This window comes from Oncorhynchus nerka, linkage group LG7 (genome assembly GCF_034236695.1).
Source record: "Oncorhynchus nerka isolate Pitt River linkage group LG7, Oner_Uvic_2.0, whole genome shotgun sequence".
NCBI classification, from domain to species: Eukaryota; Metazoa; Chordata; class Actinopteri; order Salmoniformes; family Salmonidae; genus Oncorhynchus; species Oncorhynchus nerka.
This window is the reverse complement of record NC_088402.1, coordinates 87,164,605-87,186,947: the sequence shown is the minus strand read 5'-3', so window position 1 is coordinate 87,186,947 and position 22,343 is coordinate 87,164,605. Positions and strand designations below refer to the sequence as shown.

The window sequence follows — 22,343 nt, the reverse complement described above, 5'->3', positions numbered from 1 at the left end:
TAAACACTGAAAATAAGGCCTGTGGTAAACAAGTATAGGAGATCTTATTTCATTTTGTTCTATCGGCTAACATCACTTTGTGAATTTTGAAGCATTTAGGTAATAAAGAAGAAAATGCTTCATAATTCATAAAGGTCATGTTAACTGACTCATATAATCAGAACAAAACATATAAGATCTCATCAGCCTAGGATAACCTCAGACCTTCAGTTCAGCATTTATCCCAACACCGTATTCTTCCTCATAGTAATGGTTGAACGAACCAGAGGTAACAAGTTCGCGAGCTCTATTGTCTCGCTGAAAAAAAGAAAAGTGGACCAGGATTATATTTTAAGAAAACGGAGGCAGGTTTTCTTCACTTTTTTACCTGGGCCTCTCTCTGCCATTTTACCAACTGTCAACAACTATGGCGTAGTGGAGGACGCCAAAATAATTAATTCCTCGACTCCCAATTCCGCAAGGAATCGACTCCTAAGATTCAGAATTTTTGGAACGGGGGAGACTGATTAGTCGCCGTACTTCCAAGAACACCAACACTTGAATCTTTTATAGTGAGCTAGCGAGGGACGGAGAGACAGGAGAGGGGCACAGTATAGGCAGGTCAGCCACCATGCAGACAGGCCTAGTGCATGGTTCTGACTATCTATCAGTATAGGCAGATCAGCCACCATGCAGAGAGTCAGAACAATGCACTAGGCCTATCTATCAGTATAGGCAGATCAGCCACCATGCAGAGAGTCAGAACAATGCACTAGGCCCATTATCAGTATAGGCAGGTCAGCCACCATGCAGAGAGTCAGAACAATGCACTAGGCCCATTATCAGTATAGGCAGATCAGCCACCATGCAGAGAGTCAGAACAATGCACTAGGCCCATTATCAGTATAGGCAGGTCAGCCACCATGCAGAGAGTCAGAACAATGCACTAGGCCTATCTATCAGTATAGGCAGGTCAGCCACCATGCAGAGTCAGAACAATGCACTAGGCCCATTATCAGTATAGGCAGGTCAGCCACCATGCAGAGTCAGAACAATGCACTAGGCCCATTATCAGTATAGGCAGGTCAGCCACCATGCAGAGAGTCAGAACAATGTACTAGGCCTATCTATCAGTATAGGCAGGTCAGCCACCATGCAGAGAGTCAGAACAATGCACTAGGCCCATTATCAGTATAGGCAGGTCAGCCACCATGCAGAGAGTCAGAACAATGCACTAGGCCCATTATCAGTATAGGCAGATCAGCCACCATGCAGAGAGTCAGAACAATGCACTAGGCCCATTATCAGTATAGGCAGGTCAGCCACCATGCAGAGAGTCAGAACAATGCACTAGGCCCATTATCAGTATAGGCAGGTCAGCCACCATGCAGAGAGTCAGAACAATGCACTAGGCCCATTATCAGTATAGGCAGGTCAGCCACCATGCAGAGAGTCAGAACAATGCACTAGGCCCATTATCAGTATAGGCAGGTCAGCCACCATGCAGAGAGTCAGAACAATGCACTAGGCCCATTATCAGTATAGGCAGGTCAGCCACCATGCAGAGAGTCAGAACAATGCACTAGGCCTATCTATCAGTATAGGCAGGTCAGCCACCATGCAGAGAGTCAGAACAATGCACTAGGCCTATCTATCATTATAGGCAGGTCAGCCACCATGCAGAGAGTCAGAACAATGCACTAGGCCCATTATCAGTATAGGCAGGTCAGCCACCATGCAGAGAGTCAGAACAATGCACTAGGCCTATCTATCAGTATAGGCAGATCAGCCACCATGCAGAGTCAGAACAATGCACTAGGCCTATCAGTATAGGCAGGTCAGCCACCATGCAGAGTCAGAACAATGCACTAGGCCCATTATCAGTATAGGCAGATCAGCCACCATGCAGAGTCAGAACAATGCACTAGGCCCATTATCAGTATAGGCAGATCAGCCACCATGCAGAGTCAGAACCGTGCACTAGGCCCATTATCAGTATAGGCAGATCAGCCACCATGCAGAGTCAGAACCGTGCACTAGGCCCATTATCAACAATCAAAAGCTGTATCTTGCAATTTCATGGTTTGCAATCTCTCTCAACTTCAGGAAAGCAGGGCCAGTCATCGATGAACAGGCTAGGATATTGAAATGAGCAAGATGCAATACTTCACTCTCACACAGTATCTGCGCATGTGCACAGGTTGGCTTCACGCATAGCCAGGGGAAACACGCCAGCAGAGAAGTCGACCCACTATTCTGTTTTCTTTCAGCATCTACGTCATATTGCTGAGTGTATCTTTACACAACTTTCCCCCAGGCCTATATAGACTATTGTCTCGTTAGGTTATAACACACAAAATGATCTGTTTTGTGATAACGGCACAGTGATAGAAATTGTGAGGGTTAAAATGATTAATTTTGTTTATAACGGACCCTTAATGCTGCCAAAACAACACTTGAAAATACAGAGTGTTTCATTCGGTTGTGTGTTGCTTCGGATTTGAAACAAAGCTGTAGTTTGTAATTTAGGTCAAAAAGTTGATGTCTTTGCCATGTTATCTTTTGCTGTATTACTTAATGGCCTTTTAGAAAACAGAATGGATGATTTGGAGTGGAATTGTTTTAACACAGGCTTCCTTCTTTTCACTTTGTCACACTGGCCATTAATGTGGAGTGAACGCAATGTAGATCCTTTTGCAATTTCAAGTGTTGTTGTGGTGGCAGCATCATGTTATGGGTATGCGTATCACCCACAGGGACTGGGGAGTTGGTAACAATCAAAAGATACATATGAAAGGAGCAAAGCCCAGGTAACATGCATACCCATAACATGACACCTCAGTCTTCTGAAAACCTTTTATTTTTCTGTGCCAAAGACAAACTAGAATGGCTTTCCAAGAGGTGTTGTGTTCCTGAATGTTCCAGTCTCCTTCCTGACTTAAATCTGCTTTTAAAAAATAATCCGAGACCAGGTTTGACAATTGCTGTCCATCAATGATTCCCAACCAGATTGACTGAGTGAGGAATTTTTACAAAAACAATGGATATACAGTATGTTACCCTAACAGTTGTGCAAGGTCGGTAGATTAGTATTCAAAACAATTCACAGCTGCCAAAAGGTGCTTCACCAAGTATTAACTATGGGATGTGAAGACAATCAATAAAACCTCATTTTGTATTTCTAAGTGGAATAGGTTGTATAGATCGATTGGGGGAACATTTGAATGTAATCCATTTTAATTTTAAGGCAGCAAAATGTGAAGACTGTGCAAGGGGTGTGGAGAGATTCACACGGAACTAATTCAACCTAAATAAATAATGAACTAGGTGTTATGGTGTGTGGTAGAAAAACGGATGGCTATTGCAAAATCAGAACAGTCTGCTGTGAAAGTCTGGAGTGGACAGCACGTGTAAGTCTAGTAGCAATGTGACTGTCACAGACCACAACGCCGAGGCAAGACAGTACTTTTTAGCACACAACGGAAACTGGACCTTTGGGCCTCGAGCTGATTCAACGCCTTGGTAAACAAAAACAACAACAAATGACTATGTCATTAGACACATGTTTGTTGGCCAGTATGTTTGTGCATTGCAGAATGACTCACTTCTTGCTGGACTTCTTCGCTTTTGCCCTCTTCTTCCTCGCTTGAAGAGCTAAAACTAATGCAATGAAAGAGATGTATTCAATATCTAGGTAGCCATCACTTCAGCAGTATATTTATCTAGCTGTGTGTCCATGTAGTGACTCACTGGACGAAACGTTATGTGCTTGCTAGACATCTGAAAGCTGGCCTGTGAGCCAACTAGCAAATTAATTATTAGCCAGCTAACATTAGCCAAAGTTGTTAGCTAACTATAGACAAAATTAAATTGTGGTCGCATTAGCTTACATAAGTGAGCTACTGGTTGAAGATATTCAATAACGTCCTCTTTTAAAAAGGAAGAGACAACTGCGATGTTTGGCCAGCTAACTAGCGTGCAACCACCACTCACTGAATATCTGCTCATGCCAATGGCACAAACAAATACATGACTCCGTCCACGTTTACTCAATTACTTTATCATAGTTTGCAATGACATTAAAATCAATGGATTGTAGTTAAGGGGTCAGGTTGATGGTACTAGCTTAGTTAGCATTAGCTAGCTGCGCCAGTGCGTTCAGGGGACATGCAATTCCACAAAACATTTCGTACATAAAGAGTACGTCGATACAATGAACAGTAACTTTAAATACGACACTAAAATCACGTTTGTTCATATATATTATGTGAACACCAAACAGATTAATTGTGTATTTTATGCCTTTATAACAATTACCTTTTCTCTCCATGTTGGTCGGGAAGCTCGCGTTCTGCCAACAGCACAAACGATGACGTCACGTGCATATGTAATGACAGAACTTTCAAATTAAAAGCCCACGTTTCAACACCAACAAAACCGACGCATACGCAACTATGTGGCAAACAGACGGGGTTGGCTTGGATTGTTAACAACATATAAACTATATTTGGTCTCCAATGTTTGTTGAAAACATGAATACATCTCCATAGACACACATTGGCAGTTCTCTAGTGTGATGAATCACGCTTCACCATCTGGCAGTCCGACAGAAGAATCTGGGTTTGGCAGATGCCAGGAGAATGCTACCTACCCGAATGCATAGTGACAACTGTCAAGTTTGGTGGAGGAGGAATAATGGTATGGGGCTGTTTTTCATTGTTCGGGCCCCTTAGTTCCAGTGCAGGGAATCTTAACGCTACAGCATACAATGACATTCTAGACAATTCTGTGCTTTCAACTTTTCTGCAACAGTTTGGGGAAGGCCCTTTCCTGTTTCAGCATGACAATGCCCCCATGCACAAATCTATTTCCACACAGAAATGGTTTGTCGAGATCAATATGGACGAACTTGACTGGCCTGCACAGAGCCCTGACCTCAACTATATCGGACACCTTTGGGATTAAATGGAGTGCTGACTGCAAGCCAGACCTAATCGCCCAACATCAGTGCCCGACCTCACTAATGCTCCTGGACACATGACCAAATGTACGTGGACAGCTGCTCGTCGAACATCTCATTCCAAATTCATGGGTATTAATATGGAGTTGGTCCCCCTTTGCTGCTATAACAGCCTCCACTCTTCTGGGAAGGCTTTCCACTAGACGTTGGAACATTGCTGCTATAACAGCCTCCACTCTTCTGGGAAGGCGTTCCACTAGACGTTGGAACATTGCTGCTATAACAGCCTCCACTCTTCTGGGAAGGCTTTCCACTAGACGTTGGAACATTGCTGCTATAACAGCCTCCACTCTTCTGGGAAGGCTTTCCACTAGACGTTGGAACATTGCTGCTATAACAGCCTCCACTCTTCTGGGAAGGCTTTCCACTAGACGTTGGAACATTGCTGCTATAACAGCCTCCACTCTTCTGGGAAGGCGTTCCACTAGACGTTGGAACATTGCTGCTATAACAGCCTCCCCTCTTCTGGGAAGGCGTTCCACTAGACGTTGGAACATTGCTGCTATAACAGCCTCCACTCTTCTGGGAAGGCTTTCCACTAGACGTTGGAACATTGCTGCAGGGACATAATTCCATTCAGCCACAAGAGCATTAGTAAAAAATAACAGTATTTTCAGGGGGGTGCCGGTACAGAGTCAGTCAGTTAACATGACCTTCATGAATTATGAAGCAATTATGTGCTTTTTTATGATTCCATAAATGCTTCAAAATGAACAAAAAAGTTACGTTAGCTCATGAAGATGATCTCATAGAACAAAACGTTTAAGATTTCCCAAGTCTGTGTTTACCACAGACCTTATGTGCAGCGTTTATCCAAACATCCTACAACAACTAAAAAACATTAATTTCCCCATAGGTTTTGTCCAACGAACCATGTTCGGAGTTAGTGCCTCTCTATACACTGTATTACATATTGGGCTAGAGAGGGGAAAAACCTTACCGTCTCAGCTAAAGTGGGGTGAAAAAAAGTAGTAGTAGTAGGGTCTCTACTAATCAAATATGTTTAGGTTTTGAGAGGGACTCTCATACATATTCAGCAGCATGGCATACTCCCCCTCCTTTTAAATAGGTTTGAACCAATGATTTATATTTAGTATACACTGGATCAGAGGTACTCAGGGTTTATATACAATATACACTGGATCAGAGGTACTCAAGATTTATATACAATATACACTGAATCAGAGGTACTCAAGATTTATATACAATATACACTGGATCAGAGGTACTCAAGATTTATGTACAATATACACTGAATCAGAGGTACTCAAGATTTATATACAATATACACTGGATCAGAGGTACTCAAGATTTATATACAATATACACTGGATCAGAGGTACTCAAGATTTATATACAATATACACTGGATCAGAGGTACTCAAGATTTATATACAATATACACTGGATCAGAGGTACTCAAGATTTATATACAATATACACTGGATCAGAGGTACTCAAAATGTATATACAATATACACTGGATCAGAGGTACTCAATATTTATATACAATATACACTGGATCAGAGGTACTCAAGATTTATATACAATATACACTGGATCAGAGGTACTCAAGTACTATTTGATAAGGTTCGGTCACACAAATGTCCTAGGTGACAAAGGCCTGGATGGATATTGTCATTTATCGGCATAGTAACAAATCCCCACCTCACAACCCATGTGACCCCAAACTGTTTACACCCTTCTTGTTGGCAGAGAATTGTTGTTGTTGTGTGTTTATATGATTTCCTACAATTTATTTGTCTGGACCCACGATCCGTATTGATCCCGTTCTTGGTCCAGATACGGACCGCCAGTCGAGTATGAGGGCACTAGATGACTGATAGGGGGCACTAGATGACTGATAGGGGGCACTAGATGACGGATAGGGGGCACTAGATGACTGATAGGGGGCACTAGATGACTGATAGGGGCACTAGATGACTGATAGGGGCACTAGAAACTCCAGTTTCAACTGTTCTGCCTTACTATTATTCAACCATGCTGGTCATTTATGAACATTTGAACATCTTGGCCACGTTCTGTTATAATCTCCACCCGGCACAGCCAGAAGAGGACTGGCCACCCCACATATGCTCTCTCTAATTCTCTCTTTCTTTCTCTCTCTCGGAGGACCTGAGCCCTAGGACCGTGCCCCAGGACTACCTGACATGATGACTCCTTGCTGTCCCCAGTCCACCTGACTGTGCTGCTGCTCCAGTTTCAACTGTTCTGCCTTATTATTATTCGACCATGCTGGTCATTTATGAACATTTGAACATCTTGGTCATGTTCTGTTATAATCTCTACCCGGCACAGCCAGAAGAGGACTGGCCACCCCACATAGCCTGGTTCCTCTCTAGGTTTCTTCCTAGGTTTTGGCCTTTCTAGGGAGTTTTTCCTAGCCACCGTGCTTTTACACCTGCATTGTTTGCTGTTTGGGGTTTTAGGCTGGGTTTCTGTACAGCACTTTGAGATATCAGCTGATGTACGAAGGGCTATATAAATACATTTGATTTGATTTGATTTGACTAGATGACTGATAGGGGGCACTAGATGACTGATAGGGGCACTAGATGACTGATAGGGGCACTAGATGACTGATAGGGGCACTAGATGCACTAGATGACTGATAGGGGGCACTAGATGACTGATAGGGGCACTAGATGACTGCACTAGATGACTGGGGCACTAGATGACTGATAGGGGCACTAGATGACTGATAGGGGGCACTAGATGACTGATAGGGGCACTAGATGACTGATAAGGGGCACTAGATGACTGATAGGGGCACTAGATGACTGATAGGGGCACCAAATGACTGATAGGGGGCACTAGATGACTGATAGGGGGCACTAGATGACTGATAGGGGGCACTAGATGACTGATAGGGGACACTATATGACTGATAGGGGACACTAGATGACTGATAGGGGTCAGTAGATGACTTTTTTGTGCATATCGGAAATGTCTGAGATCTTTTATTTTAGCTCATGAAACATGGGACCAACACTTTACATATTGCATTTATATTTGTGTTCAGTATACATCATTGGTTTGAACATACAAGTATTTGTGTAAACTTTCTAAAGTTATTCTGGTATATGTATTTTCCCTAGGTAGTTGCATTGCTGTGCAAAATGTTTCCAACGTTTAGCTTATTTTTGCAGGTGGGACTCTTATTTTGAGAAATAAAATACACGTTTGTGCTGCAGCATAAAATCCTGCTGCTAGCAGAATGGAGATGTGAAAACCTATTCAGCTGGCAAACTCAATTGACTGGGCAAGCCAATCAAAATCCAGTTTCTGAATCCGCAGCTTTCTATATAAAATAAAATCAAGGAATAAAATGTAGCTTATTGAAAAGATAAGATATATTAATTTGATTGCTACTTTTTTTCTGGATTGAAGGAAGTGACTGTCAAATTAGTTTATATTCTATCTTTAGTTTATAATCTTAACCGGAAGACAGTCAGACCGTCAATAAACAGGTTAACAGCGACCACTAGAGGCTGTTCAGGCTAGCTAAATAAATACAAATTACCATTATCATTACATAGCACGTACAACACACAGTACAATAAAATACATCTGGATTTTGTATTTATTAAATTAAAAGTAAGATCACATATCATACAACAATTTGCTTCACAATCAGAATTTCCTCATCTTATTATAGCCTGTTTCAACATCTCAAAATAGTTAAATCTGTTGGCCGGGGTGTAGAGATCAATCTGTTGGCACCATAGAGATCAATCTGTGGGCCGGGGTGTGGAGATCAATCTGTTGGCACCATAGAGATCAATCTGTTGGCCGGTGTGTGGAGATCAATCTGTGGGCACCATAGAGATCAATCTGTTGGCCGGGGTGTGGAGATCAATCTGTTGGCCGGGGTGTAGAGATCAATCTGTTGACCGGGGTGTGGAGATCAATCTGTTGGCCAGGGTGTGGAGATCAATCTGTGGGCACCATAGAGATCAATCTGTTGGCCGGGGTGTAGAGATCAATCTGTTGGCCGGGGTGTAGAGATCAATCTGCGGGCAGTGTAGAGATCAATCTGTGGGCCGGGGTGTGGAGATCAATCTGTTGGCCGGGGTGTAGAGATCAATCTGTTGGCCGGGGTGTAGAGATCAATCTGTTGACCGGGGTGTGGAGATCAATCTGTTGGCCAGGGTGTGGAGATCAATTTGTGGGCAGTGTAGAGATCAATCTGTTGGCCGGGGTATGGAGATCAATCTGTTGGCCGGAGTGTGGAGATCAATCTGTTGGCACCATAGAGATCAATCTGTTGGCACCATAGAGATCAATCTGTTGGCCGGGGTGTGGAGATCAATCTGTTGGCCAGGGTGTGGAGATCAATCTGTGGGCACCATAGAGATCAATCTGTTGGCCGGGGTGTAGAGATCAATCTGTTGGCCGGGGTGTAGAGATAAATCTGCGGGCAGTGTAGAGATCAATCTGTGGGCCGGGGTGTGGAGATCAATCTGTTGGCCGGGGTGTAGAGATCAATCTGTTGGCCGGGGTGTAGAGATCAATCTGTTGACCGGGGTGTGGAGATCAATCTGTTGGCCAGGGTGTGGAGATCAATTTGTGGGCAGTGTAGAGATCAATCTGTTGGCCGGGGTATGGAGATCAATCTGTTGGCCGGAGTGTGGAGATCAATCTGTTGGCCGGGGTATGGAGATCAATCTGTTGGCCGGAGTGTGGAGATCAATCTGTTGGCCGGAGTGTGGAGATCAATCTGTTGGCCGGGGTATGGAGATCAATCTGTTGGCCGGAGTGTGGAGATCAATCTGTTGGCACCATAGAGATCAATCTGTTGGCACCATAGAGATCAATCTGTTGGCCGGGGTGTGGAGATCAATCTGTGGGCACCATAGAGATCAATCTGTTGGCACCATAGAGATCAATCTGTTGGCCGGGGTGTAGAGATCAATCTGTTGACCGGGGTGTGGAGATCAATCTGTTGACCGGGGTGTGGAGATCAATCTGTTGGCAGTGTAGAGATCAATCTGTGGGCCGGGGTGTAGAGATCAATCTGTTGACCGGGGTGTGGAGATCAATCTGTTGGCCGGGGTATGGAGATCAATCTGTTGGCCGGAGTGTGGAGATCAATCTGTTGGCCGGAGTGTGGAGATCAATCTGTTAGCCGGGGTATGGAGATCAATCTGTTGGCCGGAGTGTGGAGATCAATCTGTTGGCACCATAGAGATCAATCTGTTGGCACCATAGAGATCAATCTGTTGGCCGGGGTGTGGAGATCAATCTGTGGGCACCATAGAGATCAATCTGTTGGCACCATAGAGATCAATCTGTTGGCCGGGGTGTAGAGATCAATCTGTTGACCGGGGTGTGGAGATCAATCTGTTGACCGGGGTGTGGAGATCAATCTGTTGGCAGTGTAGAGATCAATCTGTGGGCCGGGGTGTAGAGATCAATCTGTTGACCGGGTGTGGAGATCAATCTGTTGGCCGGGGTATGGAGATCAATCTGTTGGCCGGAGTGTGGAGATCAATCTGTTGGCCGGAGTGTGGAGATCAATCTGTTAGCCGGGGTATGGAGATCAATCTGTTGGCCGGAGTGTGGAGATCAATCTGTTGGCACCATAGAGATCAATCTGTTGGCACCATAGAGATCAATCTGTTGGCCGGGGTGTGGAGATCAATCTGTGGGCACCATAGAGATCAATCTGTTGGCACCATAGAGATCAATCTGTTGGCCGGGGTGTAGAGATCAATCTGTTGACCGGGGTGTGGAGATCAATCTGTTGACCGGGGTGTGGAGATCAATCTGTTGGCAGTGTAGAGATCAATCTGTGGGCCGGGGTGTAGAGATCAATCTGTTGACCGGGGTGTAGAGATCAATCTGTGGGCAGTGTAGAGATCAATCTGTGGGCAGTGTAGAGATCAATCTGTGGGCAGTGTAGCAATCTGAACATACTGTGTAGAGATCAATCTGTGGGCAGTGTAGAGATCAATCTGTGGACAGTGTAGAGATCAATCTGTGGACAGTGTAGAGATCAATCTGTTGGCCGGAGTGTAGAGATCAATCTGTGGGCAGTGTAGAGATCAATCTGTGGGCAGTGTAGTGATCTGAACATACCGTGTAGAGATCAATCTGTTGGCAGTGTAGAGATCAATCTGTGGACAGTGTAGAGATCAATCTGTGGACAGTGTAGAGATCAATCTGTTGGCCGGAGTGTAGAGATCAATCTGTGGACAGTGTAGAGATCAATCTGTGGGCAGTGTAGCGATCTGAACATACTGTGTAGAGATCAATCTGTTGGCAGTGTAGAGATCAATCTGTGGACAGTGTAGAGATCAATCTGTGGACAGTGTAGAGATCAATCTGTGGCTAGTGTAGAGATCAATCTGTGGCCAGTGTAGAGATCAATCTGTGGACAGTGTAGAGATCAATCTGTGGACAGTGTAGAGATCAATCTGTTGGCAGTGTAGAGATCAATCTGTGGGCAGTGTAGAGATCAATCTGTGGGCCGGGGTGTGGAGATCAATCTGTGGGCAGTGTAGAGATCAATCTGTGGGCAGTGTAGCGATCTGAACATTCAGTGTAGAGATCAATCTGTTGGCAGTGTAGAGATCAATCTGTGGACAGTGTAGAGATCAATCTGTGGCCAGTGTAGATATCAATCTGTGGCCAGTGTAGAGATCAATCTGTGGCCAGTGTAGAGATCAATCTGTGGCCAGTGTAGAGATCAATCTGTGGACAGTGTAGCGATCAATCTGTTGGCAGTGTAGAGATCAATCTGTTGGCAGTGTAGAGATCAATCTGTGGGCAGTGTAGAGATCAATCTGTGGCCAGTGTAGAGATCAATCTGTGGACAGTGTAGCGATCAATCTGTTGGCAGTGTAGAGATCAATCTGTTGGCAGTGTAGAGATCAATCTGTGGGCAGTGTAGAGATCAATCTGTGGGCCGGAGTGTAGAGATCAATCTGTGGGCAGTGTACAGATCAATCTGTGGGCAGTGTAGCGATCCGAACATTCTGTGTAGAGATCAATCTGTTGGCAGTGTAGAGATCAATCTGTGGACAGTGTAGAGATCAATCTGTGGCCAGTGTAGAGATCAATCTGTGGCCAGTGTAGAGATCAATCTGTGGACAGTGTAGCGATCAATCTGTTGGCAGTGTAGAGATCAATCTGTTGGCAGTGTAGAGATCAATCTGTGGGCAGTGTAGAGATCAATCTGTGGGCAGTGTAGAGATCAATCTTTGGCCAGTGTAGAGATCAATCTGTGGGCAGTGTAGAGATCAATCTGTGGGCAGTGTAGAGATCAATCTGTGGGCAGTGTAGAGATCAATCTGTGGGCAGTGTAGAGATCAATCTGTTGGCCGGGGTGTAGCGATCAATCTGTGGGCAGTGTAGAGATCAATCTGTGGGCAGTGTAGAGCTCAATCTGTGGGCAGTGTAGAGATCAATCTGTGGCCAGTGTAAAGATCAATCTGTGGGCAGTGTAGAGATCAATATGTGGGCAGTGTAGAGATCAATCTGTGGACCGGGGTATGGAGATCAATCTGTTGGCCGGAGTGTGGAGATCAATCTGTTGGCCGGAGTGTGGAGATCAATCTGTTGGCCGGGGTGTAGAGATCAATCTGTTGGCAGTGTAGAGATCAATCTGTGGACAGTGTAGAGATCAATCTGTTGGCCGGAGTGTAGAGATCAATCTGTGGGCAGTGTAGTGATCTGAACATACTGTGTAGAGATCAATCTGTTGGCAGCATAGAGATCAATCTGTGGACAGTGTAGAGATCAATCTGTGGACAGTGTAGAGATCAATCTGTGGACAGTGTAGAGATCAATCTGTGGCTAGTGTAGAGATCAATCTGTGGACAGTGTAGAGATCAATCTGTTGGCAGTGTAGAGATCAATCTGTGGGCAGTGTAGAGATCAATCTGTGGGCAGTGTAGAGATCAATCTGTGGGCAGTGTAGAGATCAATCTGTGGCTAGTGTAGAGATCAATCTGTGGCCAGTGTAGAGATCAATCTGTGGACAGTGTAGAGATCAATCTGTGGACAGTGTAGAGATCAATCTGTTGGCATTGTAGAGATCAATCTGTGGGCAGTGTAGAGATCAATCTGTGGGCAGTGTAGAGATCAATCTGTGGGCCGGGGTGTGGAGATCAATCTGTGGGCAGTGTAGAGATCAATCTGTGGGCAGTGTAGCGATCTGAACATTCAGTGTAGAGATCAATCTGTTGGCAGTGTAGAGATCAATCTGTGGACAGTGTAGAGATCAATCTGTGGCCAGTGTAGAGATCAATCTGTGGCCAGTGTAGAGATCAATCTGTGGCCAGTGTAGAGATCAATCTGTGGACAGTGTAGCGATCAATCTGTTGGCAGTGTAGAGATCAATCTGTGGGCAGTGTAGAGATCAATCTGTGGACAGTGTAGCGATCAATCTGTTGGCAGTGTAGAGATCAATCTGTTGGCAGTGTAGAGATCAATCTGTGGGCAGTGTACAGATCAATCTGTGGGCAGTGTAGCGATCCGAACATTCTGTGTAGAGATCAATCTGTTGGCAGTGTAGAGATCAATCTGTGGACAGTGTAGAGATCAATCTGTGGCCAGTGTAGAGATCAATCTGTGGCCAGTGTAGAGATCAATCTGTGGACAGTGTAGCGATCAATCTGTTGGCAGTGTAGAGACCAATCTGTTGGCAGTGTAGAGATCAATCTGTGGGCAGTGTAGAGATCAATCTGTGGGCAGTGTAGAGATCAATCTGTGGACAGTGTAGAGATCAATCTGTTGGCCGGAGTGTAGAGATCAATCTGTGGGCAGTGTAGAGATCAATCTGTGGGCAGTGTAGTGATCTGAACATACTGTGTAGAGATCAATCTGTTGGCAGCATAGAGATCAATCTGTGGACAGTGTAGAGATCAATCTGTGGACAGTGTAGAGATCAATCTGTGGACAGTGTAGAGATCAATCTGTTGGCCGGAGTGTAGAGATCAATCTGTGGGCAGTGTAGAGATCAATCTGTGGGCAGTGTAGCGATCTGAACATACTGTGTAGAGATCACTCTGTTGGCAGTGTAGAGATCAATCTGTGGACAGTGTAGAGATCAATCTGTTGGCCGGAGTGTAGAGATCAATCTGTGGCCAGTGTAGAGATCAATCTGTGGACAGTGTAGAGATCAATCTGTGGACAGTGTAGAGATCAATCTGTTGGCAGTGTAGAGATCAATCTGTGGGCAGTGTAGAGATCAATCTGTGGGCAGTGTAGAGATCAATCTGTGGGCCGGGGTGTGGAGATCAATCTGTGGGCAGTGTAGAGATCAATCTGTGGGCAGTGTAGAGATCAATCTGTGGGCCGGAGTGTAGAGATCAATCTGTGGGCAGTGTAGAGATCAATCTGTGGGCAGTGTAGCGATCTGAACATTCTGTGTAGAGATCAATCTGTTGGCAGTGTAGAGATCAATCTGTGGACAGTGTAGAGATCAATCTGTGGGCAGTGTAGAGATCAATCTGTGGGCAGTGTAGCGATCTGAACATTCTGTGTAGAGATCAATCTGTTGGCAGTGTAGAGATCAATCTGTGGACAGTGTAGAGATCAATCTGTGGCCAGTGTAGAGATCAATCTGTGGCCAGTGTAGAGATCAATCTGTGGGCAGTGTAGAGATCAATCTGTGGGCCGGAGTGTAGAGATCAATCTGTGGGCAGTGTAGAGATCAATCTGTGGGCAGTGTAGAGATCAATATGTGGGCAGTGTAGAGATCAATCTGTGGACCGGGGTATGGAGATCAATCTGTTGGCCGGAGTGTGGAGATCAATCTGTTGGCCGGGGTATGGAGATCAATCTGTTGGCCGGAGTGTGGAGATCAATCTGTTGGCTGGAGTGTGGAGATCAATCTGTGGGCACCATAGAGATCAATCTGTTGGCACCATAGAGATCAATCTGTTGGCCGGGGTGTAGAGATCAATCTGTTGACCGGGGTGTGGAGATCAATCTGTTGACCGGGGTGTGGAGATCAATCTGTTGACCGGGGTGTGGAGATCAATCTGTTGGCAGTGTAGAGATCAATCTGTGGGCCGGGGTGTAGAGATCAATCTGTGGGCAGTGTAGAGATCAATCTGTGGGCAGTGTAGAGATCAATCTGTGGGCAGTGTAGAGATCAATCTGTGGGCAGTGTAGCAATCTGAACATACTGTGTAGAGATCACTCTGTTGGCAGTGTAGAGATCAATCTGTGGACAGTGTAGAGATCAATCTGTGGACAGTGTAGAGATCAATCTGTGGACAGTGTAGAGATCAATCTGTTGGCCGGAGTGTAGAGATCAATCTGTGGGCAGTGTAGAGATCAATCTGTGGGCAGTGTAGTGATCTGAACATACTGTGTAGAGATCAATCTGTTGGCAGTGTAGAGATCAATCTGTGGGCAGTGTAGAGATCAATCTGTGGGCCGGAGTGTAGAGATCAATCTGTGGGCAGTGTACAGATCAATCTGTGGGCAGTGTAGCGATCCGAACATTCTGTGTAGAGATCAATCTGTTGGCAGTGTAGAGATCAATCTGTGGCCAGTGTAGAGATCAATATGTGGGCAGTGTAGAGATCAATCTGTGGACCGGGGTATGGAGATCAATCTGTTGGCCGGAGTGTGGAGATCAATCTGTTGGCCGGAGTGTGGAGATCAATCTGTTGGCCGGGGTGTAGAGATCAATCTGTGGGCAGTGTAGAGATCAATCTGTGGGCAGTGTAGCAATCTGAACATACTGTGTAGAGATCAATCTGTTGGCAGTGTAGAGATCAATCTGTGGACAGTGTAGAGATCAATCTGTGGACAGTGTAGAGATCAATCTGTTGGCCGGAGTGTAGAGATCAATCTGTGGGCAGTGTAGCAATCTGAACATACTGTGTAGAGATCAATCTGTTGGCAGTGTAGAGATCAATCTGTGGACAGTGTAGAGATCAATCTGTTGGCAGTGTAGAGATCAATCTGTTGGCCGGAGTGTAGAGATCAATCTGTGGGCAGTGTAGCAATCTGAACATACTGTGTAGAGATCAATCTGTTGGCAGTGTAGAGATCAATCTGTGGACAGTGTAGAGATCAATCTGTGGACAGTGTAGAGATCAATCTGTTGGCCGGAGTGTAGAGATCAATCTGTGGACAGTGTAGAGATCAATCTGTTGGCCAGGGTGTGGAGATCAATCTGTGGGCACCATAGAGATCAATCTGTTGGCCGGGGTGTAGAGATCAATCTGTTGGCCGGGGTGTAGAGATCAATCTGTGGGCCGGGGTGTGGAGATCAATCTGTTGGCCGGGGTGTAGAGATCAATCTGTTGGCCGGGGTGTAGAGATCAATCTGTTGACCGGGGTGTGGAGATCAATCTGTTGGCCAGGGTGTGGAGATCAATTTGTGGGCAGTGTAGAGATCAATCTGTTGGCCGGGGTATGGAGATCAATCTGTTGGCCGGAGTGTGGAGATCAATCTGTTGGCCGGGGTATGGAGATCAATCTGTTGGCCGGAGTGTGGAGATCAATCTGTTGGCCGGAGTGTGGAGATCAATCTGTTGGCCGGGGTATGGAGATCAATCTGTTGGCCGGAGTGTGGAGATCAATCTGTTGGCACCATAGAGATCAATCTGTTGGCACCATAGAGATCAATCTGTTGGCCGGGGTGTGGAGATCAATCTGTGGGCACCATAGAGATCAATCTGTTGGCACCATAGAGATCAATCTGTTGGCCGGGGTGTAGAGATCAATCTGTTGACCGGGGTGTGGAGATCAATCTGTTGACCGGGGTGTGGAGATCAATCTGTTGGCAGTGTAGAGATCAATCTGTGGGCCGGGGTGTAGAGATCAATCTGTTGACCGGGGTGTGGAGATCAATCTGTTGGCCGGGGTATGGAGATCAATCTGTTGGCCGGAGTGTGGAGATCAATCTGTTGGCCGGAGTGTGGAGATCAATCTGTTAGCCGGGGTATGGAGATCAATCTGTTGGCCGGAGTGTGGAGATCAATCTGTTGGCCGGGGTATGGAGATCAATCTGTTGGCCGGAGTGTGGAGATCAATCTGTTGGCACCATAGAGATCAATCTGTTGGCACCATAGAGATCAATCTGTTGGCCGGGGTGTGGAGATCAATCTGTGGGCACCATAGAGATCAATCTGTTGGCACCATAGAGATCAATCTGTTGGCCGGGGTGTAGAGATCAATCTGTTGACCGGGGTGTGGAGATCAATCTGTTGACCGGGGTGTGGAGATCAATCTGTTGGCAGTGTAGAGATCAATCTGTGGGCCGGGTTGTAGAGATCAATCTGTTGACCGGGGTGTAGAGATCAATCTGTGGGCAGTGTAGAGATCAATCTGTGGGCAGTGTAGAGATCAATCTGTGGGCAGTGTAGCAATCTGAACATACTGTGTAGAGATCAATCTGTGGGCAGTGTAGAGATCAATCTGTGGACAGTGTAGAGATCAATCTGTGGACAGTGTAGAGATCAATCTGTTGGCCGGAGTGTAGAGATCAATCTGTGGGCAGTGTAGAGATCAATCTGTGGGCAGTGTAGTGATCTGAACATACCGTGTAGAGATCAATCTGTTGGCAGTGTAGAGATCAATCTGTGGACAGTGTAGAGATCAATCTGTGGACAGTGTAGAGATCAATCTGTTGGCCGGAGTGTAGAGATCAATCTGTGGACAGTGTAGAGATCAATCTGTGGGCAGTGTAGCGATCTGAACATACTGTGTAGAGATCAATCTGTTGGCAGTGTAGAGATCAATCTGTGGACAGTGTAGAGATCAATCTGTGGACAGTGTAGAGATCAATCTGTGGCTAGTGTAGAGATCAATCTGTGGCCAGTGTAGAGATCAATCTGTGGACAGTGTAGAGATCAATCTGTGGACAGTGTAGAGATCAATCTGTTGGCAGTGTAGAGATCAATCTGTGGGCAGTGTAGAGATCAATCTGTGGGCAGTGTAGAGATCAATCTGTGGGCCGGGGTGTGGAGATCAATCTGTGGGCAGTGTAGAGATCAATCTGTGGGCAGTGTAGCGATCTGAACATTCAGTGTAGAGATCAATCTGTTGGCAGTGTAGAGATCAATCTGTGGACAGTGTAGAGATCAATCTGTGGCCAGTGTAGAGATCAATCTGTGGCCAGTGTAGAGATCAATCTGTGGCCAGTGTAGAGATCAATCTGTGGCCAGTGTAGAGATCAATCTGTGGACAGTGTAGCGATCAATCTGTTGGCAGTGTAGAGATCAATCTGTTGGCAGTGTAGAGATCAATCTGTGGGCAGTGTAGAGATCAATCTGTGGCCAGTGTAGAGATCAATCTGTGGACAGTGTAGCGATCAATCTGTTGGCAGTGTAGAGATCAATCTGTTGGCAGTGTAGAGATCAATCTGTGGGCAGTGTAGAGATCAATCTGTGGGCGGAGTGTAGAGATCAATCTGTGGGCAGTGTACAGATCAATCTGTGGGCAGTGTAGCGATCCGAACATTCTGTGTAGAGATCAATCTGTTGGCAGTGTAGAGATCAATCTGTGGACAGTGTAGAGATCAATCTGTGGCCAGTGTAGAGATCAATCTGTGGCCAGTGTAGAGATCAATCTGTGGACAGTGTAGCGATCAATCTGTTGGCAGTGTAGAGATCAATCTGTTGGCAGTGTAGAGATCAATCTGTGGGCAGTGTAGAGATCAATCTGTGGGCAGTGTAGAGATCAATCTTTGGCCAGTGTAGAGATCAATCTGTGGGCAGTGTAGAGATCAATCTGTGGGCAGTGTAGAGATCAATCTGTGGGCAGTGTAGAGATCAATCTGTGGGCAGTGTAGAGATCAATCTGTTGGCCGGGGTGTAGCGATCAATCTGTGGGCAGTGTAGAAATCAATCTGTGGGCAGTGTAGAGCTCAATCTGTGGGCAGTGTAGAGATCAATCTGTGGCCAGTGTAAAGATCAATCTGTGGGCAGTGTAGAGATCAATATGTGGGCAGTGTAGAGATCAATCTGTGGACCGGGGTATGGAGATCAATCTGTTGGCCGGAGTGTGGAGATCAATCTGTTGGCCGGAGTGTGGAGATCAATCTGTTGGCCGGGGTGTAGAGATCAATCTGTGGGCAGTGTAGAGATCAATCTGTGGGCAGTGTAGCAATCTGAACATACTGTGTAGAGATCAATCTGTTGGCAGTGTAGAGATCAATCTGTGGACAGTGTAGAGATCAATCTGTGGACAGTGTAGAGATCAATCTGTTGGCCGGAGTGTAGAGATCAATCTGTGGGCAGTGTAGTGATCTGAACATACTGTGTAGAGATCAATCTGTTGGCAGCATAGAGATCAATCTGTGGACAGTGTAGAGATCAATCTGTGGCTAGTGTAGAGATCAATCTGTGGACAGTGTAGAGATCAATCTGTGGGCAGTGTAGAGATCAATCTGTGGGCAGTGTAGAGATCAATCTGTGGGCAGTGATAGTGTAGAGATCAATCTGTGGCTAGAGATCAATCTGTGTAGAGATCAATCTGTGGCCAGTGTAGAGATCAATCTGTGGACAGTGTAGAGATCAATCTGTGGACAGTGTAGAGATCTATCTGTTGGCATTGTAGAGATCAATCTGTGGGCAGTGTAGAGATCAATCTGTGGGCAGTGTAGAGATCAATCTGTGGGCCGGGGTGTGGAGATCAATCTGTGGGCAGTGTAGAGATCAATCTGGGGGCAGTGTAGCGATCTGAACATTCAGTGTAGAGATCAATCTGTTGGCAGTGTAGAGATCAATCTGTGGACAGTGTAGAGATCAATCTGTGGCCAGTGTAGAGATCAATCTGTGGCCAGTGTAGAGATCAATCTGTTGGCCGGGGTGTAGCGATCAATCTGTGGGCAGTGTAGAGATCAATCTGTGGGCAGTGTAGAGCTCAATCTGTGGGCAGTGTAGAGATCAATCTGTGGCCAGTGTAAAGATCAATATGTGGGCAGTGTAGAGATCAATATGTGGGCAGTGTAGAGATCAATCTGTGGACCGGGGTATGGAGATCAATCTGTTGGCCGGAGTGTGGATATCAATCTGTTGGCCGGAGTGTGGAGATCAATCTGTTGGCCGGGGTGTAGAGATCAATCTGTGGGCAGTGTAGAGATCAATCTGTGGGCAGTGTAGCAATCTGAACATACTGTGTAGAGATCAATCTGTTGGCAGTGTAGAGATCAATCTGTGGACAGTGTAGAGATCAATCTGTGGACAGTGTAGAGATCAATCTGTGGACAGTGTAGAGATCAATCTGTTGGCCGGAGTGTAGAGATCAATCTGTGGGCAGTGTAGAGATCAATCTGTGGGCAGTGTAGTGATCTGAACATACTGTGTAGAGATCAATCTGTTGGCAGCATAGAGATCAATCTGTGGACAGTGTAGAGATCAATCTGTGGACAGTGTAGAGATCAATCTGTGGACAGTGTAGAGATCAATCTGTTGGCCGGAGTGTAGAGATCAATCTGTGGGCAGTGTAGAGATCAATCTGTGGGCAGTGTAGCGATCTGAACATACTGTGTAGAGATCACTCTGTTGGCAGTGTAGAGATCAATCTGTGGACAGTGTAGAGATCAATCTGTTGGCCGGAGTGTAGAGATCAATCTGTGGCCAGTGTAGAGATCAATCTGTGGACAGTGTAGAGATCAATCTGTGGACAGTGTAGAGATCAATCTGTTGGCAGTGTAGAGATCAATCTGTGGGCAGTGTAGAGATCAATCTGTGGGCAGTGTAGAGATCAATCTGTGGGCGGGGTGTGGAGATCAATCTGTGGGCAGTGTAGAGATCAATCTGTGGGCAGTGTAGAGATCAATCTGTGGGCGGAGTGTAGAGATCAATCTGTGGGCAGTGTAGAGATCAATCTGTGGGCAGTGTAGCGATCTGAACATTCTGTGTAGAGATCAATCTGTTGGCAGTGTAGAGATCAATCTGTGGACAGTGTAGAGATCAATCTGTGGGCAGTGTAGAGATCAATCTGTGGGCAGTGTAGCGATCTGAACATTCTGTGTAGAGATCAATCTGTTGGCAGTGTAGAGATCAATCTGTGGACAGTGTAGAGATCAATCTGTGGCCAGTGTAGAGATCAATCTGTGGCCAGTGTAGAGATCAATCTGTGGGCAGTGTAGAGATCAATCTGTGGGCCGGAGTGTAGAGATCAATCTGTGGGCAGTGTAGAGATCAATCTGTGGGCAGTGTAGAGATCAATCTGTGGCCAGTGTAGAGATCAATCTGTGGACAGTGTAGCGATCAATCTGTTGGCAGTGTAGAGATCAATCTGTGGGCCGGGGTATGGAGATCAATCTGTTGGCCGGAGTGTGGAGATCAATCTGTTGGCCGGGGTATGGAGATCAATCTGTTGGCCGGAGTGTGGAGATCAATCTGTTGGCCGGAGTGTGGAGATCAATCTGTTGGCCGGGGTATGGAGATCAATCTGTTGGCCGGAGTGTGGAGATCAATCTGTTGGCTGGAGTGTGGAGATCAATCTGTGGGCACCATAGAGATCAATCTGTTGGCACCATAGAGATCAATCTGTTGGCCGGGGTGTAGAGATCAATCTGTTGACCGGGGTGTGGAGATCAATCTGTTGACCGGGGTGTGGAGATCAATCTGTTGACCGGGGTGTGGAGATCAATCTGTTGGCAGTGTAGAGATCAATCTGTGGGCCGGGGTGTAGAGATCAATCTGTGGGCAGTGTAGAGATCAATCTGTGGGCAGTGTAGAGATCAATCTGTGGGCAGTGTAGAGATCAATCTGTGGGCAGTGTAGCAATCTGAACATACTGTGTAGAGATCACTCTGTTGGCAGTGTAGAGATCAATCTGTGGACAGTGTAGAGATCAATCTGTGGACAGTGTAGAGATCAATCTGTGGACAGTGTAGAGATCAATCTGTTGGCCGGAGTGTAGAGATCAATCTGTGGGCAGTGTAGAGATCAATCTGTGGGCAGTGTAGTGATCTGAACATACTGTGTAGAGATCAATCTGTTGGCAGTGTAGAGATCAATCTGTGGGCAGTGTAGAGATCAATCTGTGGACCGGGGTATGGAGATCAATCTGTTGGCCGGAGTGTGGAGATCAATCTGTTGGCCGGAGTGTGGAGATCAATCTGTTGGCCGGGGTGTAGAGATCAATCTGTGGGCAGTGTAGAGATCAATCTGTGGGCAGTGTAGCAATCTGAACATACTGTGTAGAGATCAATCTGTTGGCAGTGTAGAGATCAATCTGTGGACAGTGTAGAGATCAATCTGTGGACAGTGTAGAGATCAATCTGTTGGCCGGAGTGTAGAGATCAATCTGTGGGCAGTGTAGCAATCTGAACATACTGTGTAGAGATCAATCTGTTGGCAGTGTAGAGATCAATCTGTGGACAGTGTAGAGATCAATC

General features: G+C 45.9%; 1 protein-coding gene across 2 annotated transcripts in view; it reads right to left on the bottom strand.

Moving 5' to 3' along the window:
• The window catches only part of LOC115122752 (SRSF protein kinase 1-like), a 40,493-nt gene extending 36,121 nt beyond the window's left edge, over positions 1-4,372 (bottom strand). Inside the window, exons 1-2 of one of the 2 annotated variants that reach the window (XM_065020940.1) lie at positions 4,297-4,372; positions 3,585-3,639 (exon numbers count right to left, since the gene is read on the bottom strand). In XM_065020940.1, the coding sequence (XP_064877012.1) occupies positions 3,585-3,639; positions 4,297-4,309 (68 nt within the window). In that variant the 5' untranslated portion in view covers positions 4,310-4,372. The remainder of the gene's footprint in view (positions 1-3,584; positions 3,640-4,296) is intronic. The other variant, XM_065020939.1, reaches the window with a different exon arrangement.
• Positions 4,373-22,343: the final 17,971 nt, after the last annotated feature.